Source organism: Hesperophylax consimilis, chromosome 27 (genome assembly GCF_061612785.1).
Source record: "Hesperophylax consimilis isolate HC1 chromosome 27, BYU_Hcon_1.0, whole genome shotgun sequence".
NCBI classification, from domain to species: domain Eukaryota; kingdom Metazoa; phylum Arthropoda; class Insecta; order Trichoptera; family Limnephilidae; genus Hesperophylax; species Hesperophylax consimilis.
Genome location: NC_142862.1, coordinates 14,103,615 through 14,118,277, shown reverse-complemented (window position 1 = coordinate 14,118,277; position 14,663 = coordinate 14,103,615). Strand labels below are relative to the sequence as shown.

Genomic DNA, 14,663 nt, shown 5'->3' with positions numbered 1-14,663 from the left:
GGCCTATATGGACTGAAAAGAGGCTGAGATGCAAACTTCCAGGATGTAAAGGAACAGCCCAAACAGAATGTCTTAAATGTGGTGTGGCCTTATGTTTTAACAAAAATAATAACTGTTTTCAAATGTTTCATACTTCCTAACTTTTGGTGTGTTTTGACACCATGATGCACTTCTACATCACAGTGTTTTTTTTTCAAAAAGAAATATATTTTTTACATAGGATTTTTTTATTATTTTTCCCATTATATATAGTTGTTGTTTTACCTGGAGGTAATAAAAAAAACATAAAAAAAGTTCTTGAGCCGTAAAGGGTTAAGTATGAACTTTGTGTTTAGTATATTTACAGAGATATTTTATTAATTAGAGACGATGTTCAGTTAGTTGATAGCACCGGCAAGGAAAGGTTAAACCACGAACTTACTGGTTTGTTAACCCAAAAAGATACAGAGTAGGCCCCCTGCGGTATCTCTCTTGATGTTTTGGTGAAATAACACATCCATGTTTTTAAGTGCTATCGCAATATCACTACATATAATGTTAATAGTGTAGAAAGAGTTAAAAAAAAATGTGTTTTAGTAATTTTAAAAATTTATTCTAATTAAATTACCATTTTCAATTTTACGTAAGTATATTTATGAAAATTTGCGGGGTTACTGCAACAGGATTCTAATTGCAAACTAACATTCTAAATAATAATGGTACTATTTGGATGACTTGTATAGCATCGTTTTTATGAAAAATCACCTCAAAGGCGATGTGCAAATATATGTTTTTCCATTTTCTCTTATTACTATATACAGACTAGACAATCTATTATAACGTCTCATGGTTAACAGAATCATATTCATTCCAAAATGTATTCATCTATTTAGGCAGGTCCTGCGCACAAAATGTTTTCAAAACAGTGAAACATTGGGGCTTGACCATATACATTTTTGTATCAATACACAATGTTTTTACCCTGCGTGACAAATGGAAAACATACAAATGTAAAAAAAACATTTTGTGCGCAGGAGACCCGGCTTTAGATGTACATAATATTATGTTTGAATGAGATTTGCGGCCATCTTGGATGTCTGTCTATGCTTTTATATAGGAAGGTAATGGTTAAAACCCTGTTGTAAATAACCTTGCAATTTTACAATCAAACCTCTTTATCAAGCACATACAGCGAAACTCTCTTGTAAAGTTAGCAAAACCTTATATGTACGTGGAAAAGTTTTTTAAAAAAATTTTCCCGACAAACCGTTAATGCTCTGCTAGCATTGGAATTTTGCTTCCATTTATGATTTCCCTCAAAAGGGTCTAGTGTTCTAAATGTTAAGAGAGATCTGTGTAAGTGGGTTTCACTGTAGTCAGTTTTCAGGAGGTTTTCTTTACAATTTCTAGTAATAAGTGCAATCATATGAATGTTTTGGCTCACAATTCTATATTATTTATATTTTATTTCCATTTTATAGCAAGCTGCGCGGTCGTGCAATGAGTAGGTCAGAAGAAACACTCTCAATTAACTTCCGCCTTATGTTTGCTTCTTATTCTTTCAGATTTCCTTACTTTCGTTACCTTTATTAAACTTTCTGTTTGTTTTCTATGTTTCTTTCAGATTTCTTTATTATTCTTTTTATTAGTTCACTCTCTTTCTGGTGGTGGCAATGAATTATTTTTTTTAGAGATGCAACGAATGTTCGGCTATTTTTTTAATATTCCGTATTCAAACGAATATGGACTATATACTATTCGGCCGGATTCAAATACCTAATATCGAAAACAAAAACCCGAAATAAAAGTATCTATTCAATAAGAGAGTATTACGTTATTTAGTATTCAAAATCAAACAGACAAATTGTGGTGAACCAAAACTGTGTTTGCCGGTAGCAGTCGATTGCATTTTTCTTCGTAGACTATACCAGCTTTAGAAAATAGTCTCTCAATATAGACACTATTGAAAGGTGAATTTTTTTTTAACAAACTTCATTAGTTTTGTATAGTGTTTTGCATTTGCAGACCATCAGTTGTAAAAGGGTTTGCCTTACGGTCGAGACATATTTTTCAAATGAAAATCTTCTCATTTGCAATTGCACCGTTCTCTATCCCCTCACTTTGCATATTGGCAGTAGCGATAATATTTGGCGCTAGGCCGAGAGCGCTGTCGAATGTTCGGTATTCGGCCGAATAACTATACGTTGCATCTCTTATTTTTATCATAAAATAAATATAATATGAACGATTATGGTTAGACCAATTATGTTTCGATGGGATCTTAATTTTTTTTAAACTGAAATTTTTTGTTTTGAAATAAAGCAGATCCATGAAAAATCATGTGATATTATAATAATTGTAGGATTTGTGAAGCAGAAATTATTTATAAAATATTTGCCTCGGGATCGTTTCAAAAACGAATATTGTCAATTTTTCATCAGGTCGTGTTATTAAACTTCGAAATCACGAAGCTTGTCAAAAATTTAAATGAAAGAAATACACATTTTAAATTAATTATTTATTCATTATTTTGGTACCTACTTTATCGCTTGTCTGTATTCAATTTATCGGTTCCATTTTCGAAAATTTCATAGCGAATTTGAGTTCATTGAACATGAATAATTTTACGCAGAAATATTTTACTTCACGCACCCATAACCAAAATTAGTATTTTTGATTATCTCCAATTAAGTTGTCACTATAATGGCACGCAATCTACCCATCGACCAACAAAGTCTAGACTGGCCTTGTGAATGTTAAAAAGTGTAGCGTTCAATGCAGAATCACGACAACGTTATTTATTGAAATTCAATAGATGTGTACAAAATTTTTATTAATTATTATTAAATTTATCAGAGCGGCCCAGTGTGGTACTGTCCAACTGTTAGGAGAATGTGATTGGTAAGAAAATTCATTGCAGTTTTTTTTAAATAATGAATAACAGAATTAATCTCCTGGTGTTAATTAGGCTTGCGTTATTTTTCAAGCTTTATTTCAAACTTTGTGAAAAATATGTTTTTTTAAGAATTATAAATACTAATTTATCTCTCACAATTTAACCCGTTGCTTCCTAACACTGTCTGTTTTGTGGCGGCAGTAATTTTTTTCCATCCCAGATACTCGTTGAGTTCGGCTAACATCAAATATTACATACAATTTGAAATTAACATCACAGTAATTTAAAATACATATGTAAGTTTTTGTCACATCTAACATTTCTTTACATGCATTGATTTTAACAGATTGTAAGTTTCGGTACGAAAAAAAATTGTATCCAATGCCAAAAAAGTCGGGCACGCCCGAGAAAGGCATTGCTATCAAGTCAAGAGTCAGAATAACAGAAAGGTATTTTTGTCATTTGTTTTTGGGGTGTTATGCCGTGTTGCGCTAACTCCTTCTTTAGCCAACGTTTCGGACAACGTTACAGTGTTCATCATCTGGGCAGATGTGTGACACTGATGATGGACACTGTAACGTTGTCCGAAACGTTGGCTAAAGAAGGAGTTAGTGCAACACGGCATAACATCCAAAAAACAAAAATACTTTTGGCCATGAAAATCTTAAATCATATTTAACAGAATGGTATGTTTGAGAAGATGTATGAATGTGAATGAAGCAAGAATTGTCTGCCAAGATAGATCTGTTTGACGGTCCATCATCTCTGCCTACCCATAAAGAATGGCATGATGGTTAGTTTGTTATGCCAAAATTAATCAAAATTTAAGACACCTTAGTGATTAGTAGGTTAAGACTCCGTAGTAAGTGTTAAAAAAATAAGAATTCGGTTTGAAAGGGAGATTTGTAAATACAAATTTTAAAGGGAGATTACTAATATTAAAAAAAAATATTATAATTATAATTTGAAACACTGAATTTTTCATACCTACAAGGTGTTAAATAACAGAACAGATGTGTTTTTTATAATTTTTGGAGTATTCTTTCTATCGAGGAAATTTCATATAATACTTATTCTACTTGGCAAATGCATAGAGATTGTCTTCAAAACAAACATATACAAATATTTTTTTTGGAGCTTGAAAACAAGTGCTCAAGGGAAGTACATTAAATTTAGGAAGTAATTAGGAATTCAGGGTCTTAATAAGGTTAATTTTAACGTAATAAGGATAAGAGTCTCGGTAAAAATATAACATCCCAATCACATTTCTTTTACTAACGATGTAATTGGTTTGACCATAATTTTTTTTACAAAGCTTCGTTAAGTGGTTTTCTTCTCTGAGCTTTGTATGCTTTACCTTTTGAATGTTTACAATCTCAAATTTCTGAATAATTATCTTTATTTATATCAAGGAGCCCGTTTCCATGTGGTTTTCAGTGTAATATAATTGTTTAAAAAATATACAGGGTGTCCGGAAACTCGTAGTACAAGCGGGAAACTGGTGAATCTACATCACATTTGGAGTCGATTTTGTAGTATATTTTTTTTTGATTTGAGCTTTCGTTATCGAGTAAATCGAGTTTGAAGTTGATTTTTTTTTTTTTTTTTTTAATCAAATTCTTATAATTGAAGATCAAAGTACCCAACTAATTAAAACTATTTAAAAGTAAAACAAATGAAGAAACTCGGATTTGAAGCATTATTTTGAAATCACCCTTCATTTAACCTGGTGTAATCATAAAATATTTCTGCTCTGCAGGGTTAAAACATCTGTTGTTCAACCCTAAACACCAGAAAAAACTTTAACCCTAAAATAGCCGAAAAATATTTTTTTTTGTTTTTTTTTTTTTTTTTGTGAAAATGCTCAAATCAAAAAACTTTATGTTTTTTTGGGTTCCCTATGTGGTGTAGATTCTCCAGTTTCCCGCTTGTACTACGAGTTTCCGGACACCGTGTATATATATGTATGCTCATGGTGTCCAGAAACTAGTGATACAAGCAAGAAACTGATGAATCTACGTCAGTTTTGTGGTCTAACTTTAGTTAGTAGCTTTCTTTGGAATTTTACGCTACGGGGTTACTATCAGTTTATTGTCTTTAAAAATGCGTCAAAGCATAAGTTTTTTTGAAAAATAATTAAATAATAAAAATGTAGAAATGCTCACAATGAAAAAAATAAGGTTTTTTAGGTTCTCCTTGTGAAGTAGATTCACCAGTTTTCCTCTTGTACTAGTAGTTTCCGGACCCCGTGTACATATATTTTTTCAAAATACCTTTGTCACAGAAAGTATTGTGATAAGGCAATCCCAAGATGAGAATAATTTTCTAGCTACACTTTTTCTTTGCCTGAAGACTGACGCTTATATCAATCAGTCCGAGTTCCACACTCATACTGCAAAACTTTGGTGGGTGGTTATTCACGATAATCTAAGAAATATTTTTTAAATTATTAAAATTTTTTTAGAAATTTTAATTTTTTGGATAAATTTTATTTTTTTTAATAAATTTAAATTTTTTGATAAAAAATTATAGCTCTTTTATAACTTTGGCATTCTTCAAAATTTACCACTTACCACTTCAAAATTTTAAAAACTTTTTTCTTTTACTTAAGTAGGTATTTTATTTTTTAGTTTTTAATAATTATCCGCTTGAATTGTCTACTTTTTGTTTTGTATATTTTGTATGTCATCCATTTTGTCTCATGTGCACTATATTATGTTCTCTTTTTTTGTTTTCTATTTAGTAAACCAATAATATCTTTTGGACCTCGTAATCGCAGCTTTATAAATTCTATTAACCAGAAAATGTTCCATGACTAATTGTTTTATTTTGACAAGTGCGGTTGCACCTCTTACGGGCATCTTCGGACGGTAGATTTTAAACAACTTTTTCTCTTTTTTAGTTTCTGCAATACTTTATTGGTATTGAACATTTAAAAAATATGTTCATAATATTTTTTATTTAAAATTAATATATCGAATCTCGAATTTATGGCAATTACTTTGCGAGCTGAAAATAGTTGTGTTTTAAATTTTAGACAAAAAAATTTCATTAAAGCAGAGCTTACGGTTTAAGAGTTTTTGCTGCTTCATTCGATCATTATCTGCTTTGATAATACGATGAAATATTTTGGAACATAATTTTTCTGGTTTTTGGATAAAAAGCTTAGAGGTTTACCCGCTTGTGAGATGGGCTATTTAAATATAAATATTTTTTTATCATAACAGTAGCATTGCGGACAATAAGGGATTCCACGGCCCCACCGTCGACTCTGACAATCCAATCTTGTATGGATTACTGGCCCAGCCTGGAGACAAAGTAAGTTATTATCTATTAAACTTATATGGTGAATACAGCTGGGTCATCAATTGCGACAGCAACATCAATAACATACAAAAATATCAATTTTTGCAATAGCAACATCAACGACATGTCAAAAACATCAATTTTTGCAATAGCAACATCAACAACATAACAAAAACATCAATTATTGCAATAGCAACAACATCACAAAAACATCAATTATTGCAATAACAACATCAACAACATAATAATAACATCAATTATTGCAATAGCAACATCAATAACATCGCACCAATTATTGCAACGACTTTAACCCCCATATGGGGCAATGTGGCCTGGCTAAGCCATTTTGATTTTCAATAGTGATTTTATTTTTTTCCTTGACTTTTTGACAAGCGGTATCAATATTCTATACAACTCTGCGAGTTGCGTTGAATGATGCTATTGCTGAAGAGTTTGCGTTTAGTTTGTAAAATAAAATAAAAATTGAGACAAAAACCTCTAAGACTGTACCACATGGCCTGGAAAGGCCATCGCATATGGCATCAAGGTCTGGTGGGTCTTCCATTCGTATACCAACTACCCGATCAGAGATCAAATTTACACAGGAAAATTCCAGATCCTGATCTTGAAGTGAATCAAGGTACACAAGTGGTGTTGGATTTAGTTGACAAGTATCGCTATACTGGCTGAACAGCACACTGCAATAACTTTTTTACCTCTCTCGACTTGGCCAGAATTCTGTTGGAAAAAGGACTTGCCATCGTTGATACTGTACGCGCAAACAGGGTGTTTGTCCCGTTATATACAATATATACACAACATTCTGACACAATCATGCACTATTTGCACACCTGCCTTTATCTATAACCCACACCTCTTACATGGCCTGGCCAGGACACATTGCCCATCGGAGGGTTAATTATCGCACTGCAACATCAATTATTGCAAGAACAAGATCAGTTATTATAACAGAAAAAGCCATCATAGCAACAACTTCATCAGTTGCATGCAACATCAATTATGTATTGTAAAAACATTATTTTTGCAACAGCAACATCAGTTATTGCTAGAACATCAATTATTGCAACAGCAACATCAATCATTGCAACAACATCAATTAATGTAACAGCTATTGTCAATTATTGCAACAACATCTCAGTTATTGCAACAGCAAGATCAATCATTGCTACATCAGTTATTGTAATTGCAAGATCAGTTATTGACAACAACGTTTTTTCCTTTCCTTTTTTAAAGAAAGACAAACATTCCCGGGTTAGGAATAACCTGGCAATAAGTGGAAAGTGTTGCTTGTGCAATGTTGGAGAGGACTTGACTAGCAGAAGATTATTTTAAGATTGAGCCCATAATGCCTGAGTATGAGTAACCTGACGCGTTTGTCCACTCAGTTACTAACCGGCCAATTATTATCAATGCTAGAAAAACATCAATATTTCTATTGATATTAGTTTCCCTTTACTTTTTCTAATTTCTGTCACTAGATAGCAGTATTCTATTTATGCCAATGCTAAAAAACAAAACAATTATTTTGTTCATTAGACACTGTCATGTCCCCCAGCAATGAGGATGTGTGGGGGGGGGGCCACCCCCGCCACGAGGGGCAAAAGACTCCTGCTCCTGAGGGGAGACTCCGAGGGGGTCATCTCCGTGTGGTCGGTGCCAGAGGGGGCCCCCGCTAATATGGTGACCACTCAGCGCCCTCCAGGTATAGTTGTTGTATCCTCCACTTATAAAGATTGAAGTTTTATGCGTATCCTGTCAGTGTTTTCCCTCTTCTACAGATCATATTGTAGAATGGAAGAAGTCGGGGCGCACTAAGTAAGAAAATGTATAATATTTTTTATTTTATAAAAATTTGTTGTGTTTCCAGCTATAGCTCCGACTGTGAGCACCAGTCTTAGCATGGCCTGGGCCGAGATGAACCCCGGACCAGTTGGAATACTGGATCAGCTCAACCATCCCGATGAACCAGGTACACATACATTCCATTTTATATTGTCATAACAAAACCATTTTATATTGTCCTAATAAAACAATTTTATATTGTCATAAAAAAACATTTTATATTGTCCCAAACAAAACCATTTTATATTGTCCTAGCAAAACCATTTTATATTGTTATAACAAAACCATTTTATATTGTCATCACAAAACCATTTTATATTGTCTTAAAGAAACCATTTTATATTGTAATAACCAAACCATTTTATATTGTCATAACAAAACCATTTTATATTGTCATAATAAAACCATTTTATATTGTTATAACAAAACCATTTTATACTGTCATAACGAAACCATTTTATACTGTCCTAACAAAACCTTTTTATATTGTCATAGCAAAACCATTTTATATTGTCCTAATAAAACCATTTTATATTGTCATAACAAAAACATTTTATATTGTCATAATAAAAAAATTTTATACTGTCCTAATAAAACCATTTTATATTGTCATAACAAAAACATTTTATATTGTTATAACAAAAACATTTTATATTGTCATAACAAAAAAAATTTATATTGTCATAATAAAAACATTTTATACTGTCCTAATAAAACCATTTTATACTGTCATAACAAAAACATTTTATATTGTTATAACAAAAACATTTTATATTGTCATAACACAACCATTTTATATTGCCATAACAAAAACATTTTATACTGTCATAACATAAACATTTTATACTGTCATAACACAACCATTTTATATTGCCATAACAAAACCATTTTATATTGTCATGACAAAATCATTTTATATTGTCCTAGCAAAAAAATTTCAATTTTATGTTTTATTCCAGAAATAAAGTTGACGGCATCGGTATACCTGGCCGGACAGAGCAGGCTCGTCGTGGGAAGGGAAGATGGTTCCATTGTGATCGTTCCGGCTACCCATACAGTAATGCTACAGCTTTTACACGGAACCCACCAACAGTATCACGGTAAGTTAGAGACAATCGGTCTTACTAAAAAACGTTGTGAAAATTTTATTCAATAAATAAACGACCGTGTATGTGACAGCATTACTAATAGAGAAACTGGCATAAAATATTTCATGGAAAGATATATACATTGTTTACACAGCCAAAGGGGGTTGTTTATCTATTGTACTAACTTTAAATTTCGGAATATTTCCAATTTATTTTAAATGTGCTAAATATTTCATCTTTTTGAAGATGTCGAAAACAAATTCCATTTAAGAAACTAGAAAAAGTTACCTTTTAAATTTTTCTATTCGAAATAAAAATGATATTTATAAATTGGAACAAACATTAAAAAATCAAAAAAAAAACACATATTTTTACTCTGATCGTCGAAAAATTGAGCGAATGCGAAATTTTGAAAACACATTACTTCTATTTAGGGAATCTGCAAGAAAACTGACACCTCACTTTTATCTCGATAAAATATTATAATAATTCCTAAAGAATAAACAACAACAAAAAATGAGATTTTGAATTCATTGTTAGCGCAGTATAAACATTTATTTCTAAGATTTATATTTACCTACACATACATGAAACATTTATATTATTATAAACACCACTTTCGTACAATTCTTATTAAATTAACGTGGTAACAATCAATTAAAGAATAATGTGTCCGACATAACCTAACTTTTTTAAGACTGGAATATAACATTTATTATTTTTCTTTTTTTTTCAGATTGGCCTCCCCATCAACTTCTTCTGGGTCACAGCGGGAGAGTGAATTGCCTGCTCTATCCGCATCATGTTCATCAAAGGTGATCTTTTCTTAGTGTTTCCCACGAAATACATACAAATTATTGAAACAATTTTAACCCCCAGAACAATTTTAGGAGATATTTCTCCCACATGTCAAACACCGTTGAGTATTTTTTGAGATATTTCTCCCAGCCTGTCAAGTCACGCTATCTCATTTTGTATTACGATTAGATATTTACTTATTTGATTAGAACAGTGTTCGAAACAGATAACTTTACGCCAGTCCCTTCAGGTGATTTTGCACAAAAACTGCGCCATACAAATCATCTTAAATATTATTATTATTATTACTCTAAAATGTTTAAATAATTCTATGAGACAACATTTGAAGAATATAAAAATATGTGAAGGTTTGCAATTCAAACCCTACTTTTATATGTAATATCTTTGCCTAGTTAAATATCTTTTTTTTAGTTTCATGTAAAGTGTTAATTACAGTTTATACGGTAAAATCCAACGGTAAGCTCCTTTAATAACATTATTTATGTTACAAAAATCTGTCTTTCCATCAAATATGTTGATAAACAGCGAATTTATCTGTAATTTAATGTAATGCGAAAATATTTCATGTGCAATCAGCATTTTGAAATATGGCGGCTCCAGGGGTTAACAATATTCAAACAATATGAATTAAACAAATGCATAAATAGATATAGTATAAGGATCTAAAACTTCAAGTTCGCACCCAGGCATCTCATGCTTAACTCTTTGCACGCGGCCGTATCAACTGTTGTTACGGCAAAAAGTCTATACTCACACGCGGCTGTATCAACAGTTGATACGGAAACTTTGACGGCTGATATTCCAACGCTCTTTTGTCATAAATGTATTTCTTGCTCACTTGGACATTCGTAGAACTATCACGATGCTGACATCTACAAGAATTTCTCAGAAATAAAATTGTATTTCATAAAAAAAGATCGATAATCAAGTGCGCCTTTTAGTCCTTTAGTTTAACAATATTCAAACAATATGAATTAAACAAATGCATAAATAGATATAGTATAAGGATCTAAAACTTCAAGTTCGCACCCAGGCATCTCATGCTTAACTCTTTGCACGCGGCCGTATCAACTGTTGTTACGGCAAAAAGTCTATACTCACACGCGGCTGTATCAACAGTTGATACGGAAACTTTGACGGCCGATATTCCAACGCTCTTTTGTCATAAATGTATTTCTTGCTCACTTGGACATTCGTAGAACTATCACGATGCTGACATCTACAAGACTTTCTCAAAAATAAAATTGTATTTCATAAAAAAAGATAGATAATCAAGTGCGCCTCTTCGCGCCTTTTAGTCCTTTAGTTTACATTTTTGTCAACGGATGGCGTTAGTACTAGTATGTCATTCACAACTTTTCATAACTAAAAATGATAAGTGATCATGGTGTCCCACTTGTGTCTAACGCAGTGGCCTAAGTACACACACGCCAAGTGAATGGCGGGACCAAATTCAAAAGATACGGTATGTCTTTCTATGAAATTTTATGTTTTTGTTTTTATAAACATCTAAGAGTGTTGACACGCGAGGATTTGTTTTCATATTGTGGAGAATAATCTGTTCTGTCTATATAGTCCAATAAATCATGCCAGAATGCTATAATTTGACATTTAATTGCGTGTATAGGTATTTGAAAATATGTACCGCGTACGGGTATACATAAAACTGAGCAAATTAACGCGTTCAAAAGGTTAATGCTAACTAAGTCCTCCATGATGCCAAAATCAATATTTTCCTCTTAAAACTATAGCAGTAGGGAGATTTCAAATATTGTCCAGTTATTCGTAACCCAGGTAGTTAGTCTTTTTATATTTTTATTTTCTTCAATTGAACCTTTCGGTTGCTGGGAGAGTGCTCTAAGCTCTAAGGAAGTATTAAGCTTTATGATTTTAAGAAACAAATCCTTTCTTAAAATTAAATTAAAATCACAAAGTATTTAATTTGTATTCTAGATATGACAAATCGCATTTGCTGAGCGGTGGAGTTGATTTTGCTGTCTGTCTCTGGGATCTGTACGCCGGCACTTTGCTGAACCGATTCTGTGTCCACGCCGGAGAGATCCAACAGCTGCTGGTGCCCCCTGATGCCTGCAGCGTGAGTATATTTGATTCTTGTACACACACACACATTGTGCCACTGTGCTTCTTCTTACATCGTTTCCTCATTGCTGAGAATTTTGACTTATGCCGTGATGGTCCTGCATTGCATGATGAGCTCCTTAAACCAAAGTTCTGGACGCCTGTTACACTGGATCATTCCAACTTTTTTTTTGGTGACTCCTCACAAGAGCGCCCCTGTCTATACACCTTAGGAGACCTATATTGCCACCCGGCTGGAAAGGTATCTGTTAGGTCTATTCCTACTTAAGGATAAAGAATTGTCCTTAACCTTAAAATTATTAACGACTTTCAACTGCGATTCTAGTTCTCTCGAATGACAGCAAATGTTAATTTGCAGGCTAAGAAACCAGAATTAATCGATTACATGAAGATGGAAGGACAAATGCCAGTAGCTCATTCCACGTGCTGTAGACACCTACATACTGTCGAACGAGTCGAATTAATGAACTTCCTCTGCCACGGTGCTACACCTATATAAGTTTTTATGATAAAAAAATCTCATATTTGTGTTGCCTTTTTTACTGATTCTCTGTATTATTTATTTTCTTTTATTTTGAAATGTTTCAGCCTCGCATCCAGAAATGCATATGCTCAGTTGCATCAGATCACAGCGTCTGCTTGCTAAGTGAGTATATTTTCCAACATTTAACCAATCGTGCCTCGACAGAATAATATCTTGTCATCAAATATTCCCACTTGACATTCAATTTCAAATAGATTCGCTGTTTTTTATTGTATTTCAAAATAAAATACTGCCTTTGAAAGTGGATAAAAGATTCTTTCAGATTTTATTATTACAATTCGACATACTCAATTAAAAATATTTAAATTTTTTAACGCAAACATAGATGAAGATTCTAAAATCGTTTTCCCTTGGTTTTTATCGTGTAAACTATAATTATAACTTAACCTGAAACTTAAAAACATATTTAATTAGACAAAATAAAAAAGTTATTGTCTCTCCACTTTTTTTTCATTTTGGTTAAACCTTATGAGATACATCAAAATAATGTACTACGGAATTGTATAACTTAAAAAGGCCTACCGAAAAATCGGCGATCGTATATGTCTATCTCTTAAGGATAACCCCCAGAAACGCCGGGTACATGTCAACTAGTAATTTATAAAAATCATCTACCTAAATTTGGATAGCTACCGCTCTAGTGGCTAAGGTATTTTTGTCTTTTATCTCCTGTTATCTCCTTTTCTTTCGTTATTTGGTAATTTCCTGGCTCGCTTGGGTATTGTTCGCTTCTTTATATCACAACTTCTGTTTTCAGGCCTAACGGAGAAGAAGTGCATCACACTGGCATCGCGCCACCTCTTCCCCGTGGTGTCCATAAAGTGGCGCCCGCTGGACGACTTCATGATCGTGGGTTGCTCGGACGGAACCGTCTATGTGTGGCAGATGGACACTGGTCACTTGGACAGGGTGTTGCATGGTGAGTAAATGAGCAGGCAGCATTCTGTAGATACACTCATGCCTAATTTAACAATAAAAATCCTTACAGACCACCGAATTTGGTTGGTTCAACCGTTGGTGTCAACCGTTGAGTGGTGCATACAGATGACGCAATAATTGATTCAACTTCGTCACCTGCTACTTCTGGGGAACACACGCAGCATGCCTCCTTCTTTAAAATTGTTTTCACTATTATTTATAAACTAATTATTCCAGGTATGGGGGCAGAAGAAGTGGTGTTTGCCTGTGACGAAGCGGCCAATGAGTCAGGACAAATATCCGGCAGCAGCGGAGACGTTCAAGGAATGGCAAACCCCGCTGTACACTTGTTCAGGTGTGTTATATGTACATTTATATTATTTTTCAGACACTAACTTGTATCTTAATAACTCTTGCGAATTGATACTATCTTCCAGTGGCGGCCCGTCGCTTAGGTTAAAAAATCAATGACCATGTATGAAATATTATACAAATCAAAATAACTGGTCTTATTCTTAACCTTTTGAACGCGTTAATTTGCTCCGTTTTATCTATACCCGTACGCGGTACATATTTTCAAATACCTATGCACGCAATTAAATGTAAAATTATAGCATTCTGGCATGATTTATTGGACTATATAGGCAGAACAGATTATTCTTCACAATATGATAACAAATCCTCGTGTGTCAACACTTTTAGATGTTTATAAAAACAAAATCATAAAATTTCATACAAAGACGTACCGTATCTTTTGAATGTGGTCCCGCCATTCACTCGGCGTGTGTGTACTTAGGCCACTGCGTTGATAGACACAAGTGGAACACCATGAGCACTTATCATTTTTTGTTATGAAAACTTTTTCTAAAACTGGACACTTAAATTTTATGTCACTTGATATAATAACAAAATTGAACTAACGCCATCCGTTGACAAAATTGTAAACTATAGTACTCGAAGGCGCAAAGAGGCTCACTTGATTATCAATGTTTTTTAATGAAATACAATTTTATTTTCGAGAAATTCTCGTAGATGTCAGCATTGTGATAGTTCTACGAATGTTCAAGTGAGCGGGAAATAAATTTATGTCAAAAGACCGCTGGAATATCGGCATTCAAAGTTTCCGTATCAACTGTTGATACAGCCGCGT

The 14,663-nt window shown here is 33.2% G+C and overlaps 1 protein-coding gene across 5 annotated transcripts in view; it reads left to right on the top strand.

Annotated features, from left to right (window-relative positions):
• Rbcn-3B (WD repeat-containing protein Rbcn-3B) overlaps positions 1–14,663 on the top strand; it is a 140,718-nt gene that overhangs the window by 35,181 nt on the left and 90,874 nt on the right. For 3 of the 5 annotated variants that reach the window (XM_089648037.1, XM_089648036.1, XM_089648032.1), the window contains exons 7-16: positions 2,836–2,880; positions 6,103–6,193; positions 7,739–7,904; positions 8,070–8,171; positions 9,004–9,144; positions 9,869–9,947; positions 11,905–12,046; positions 12,640–12,697; positions 13,353–13,514; positions 13,751–13,868. In XM_089648037.1, the coding sequence (XP_089504163.1) occupies positions 2,836–2,880; positions 6,103–6,193; positions 7,739–7,904; positions 8,070–8,171; positions 9,004–9,144; positions 9,869–9,947; positions 11,905–12,046; positions 12,640–12,697; positions 13,353–13,514; positions 13,751–13,868 (1,104 nt within the window). The remainder of the gene's footprint in view (positions 1–2,835; positions 2,881–6,102; positions 6,194–7,738; positions 7,905–8,069; positions 8,172–9,003; positions 9,145–9,868; positions 9,948–11,904; positions 12,047–12,639; positions 12,698–13,352; positions 13,515–13,750; positions 13,869–14,663) is intronic. The other 2 variants (XM_089648035.1, XM_089648033.1) reach the window with 2 other exon arrangements.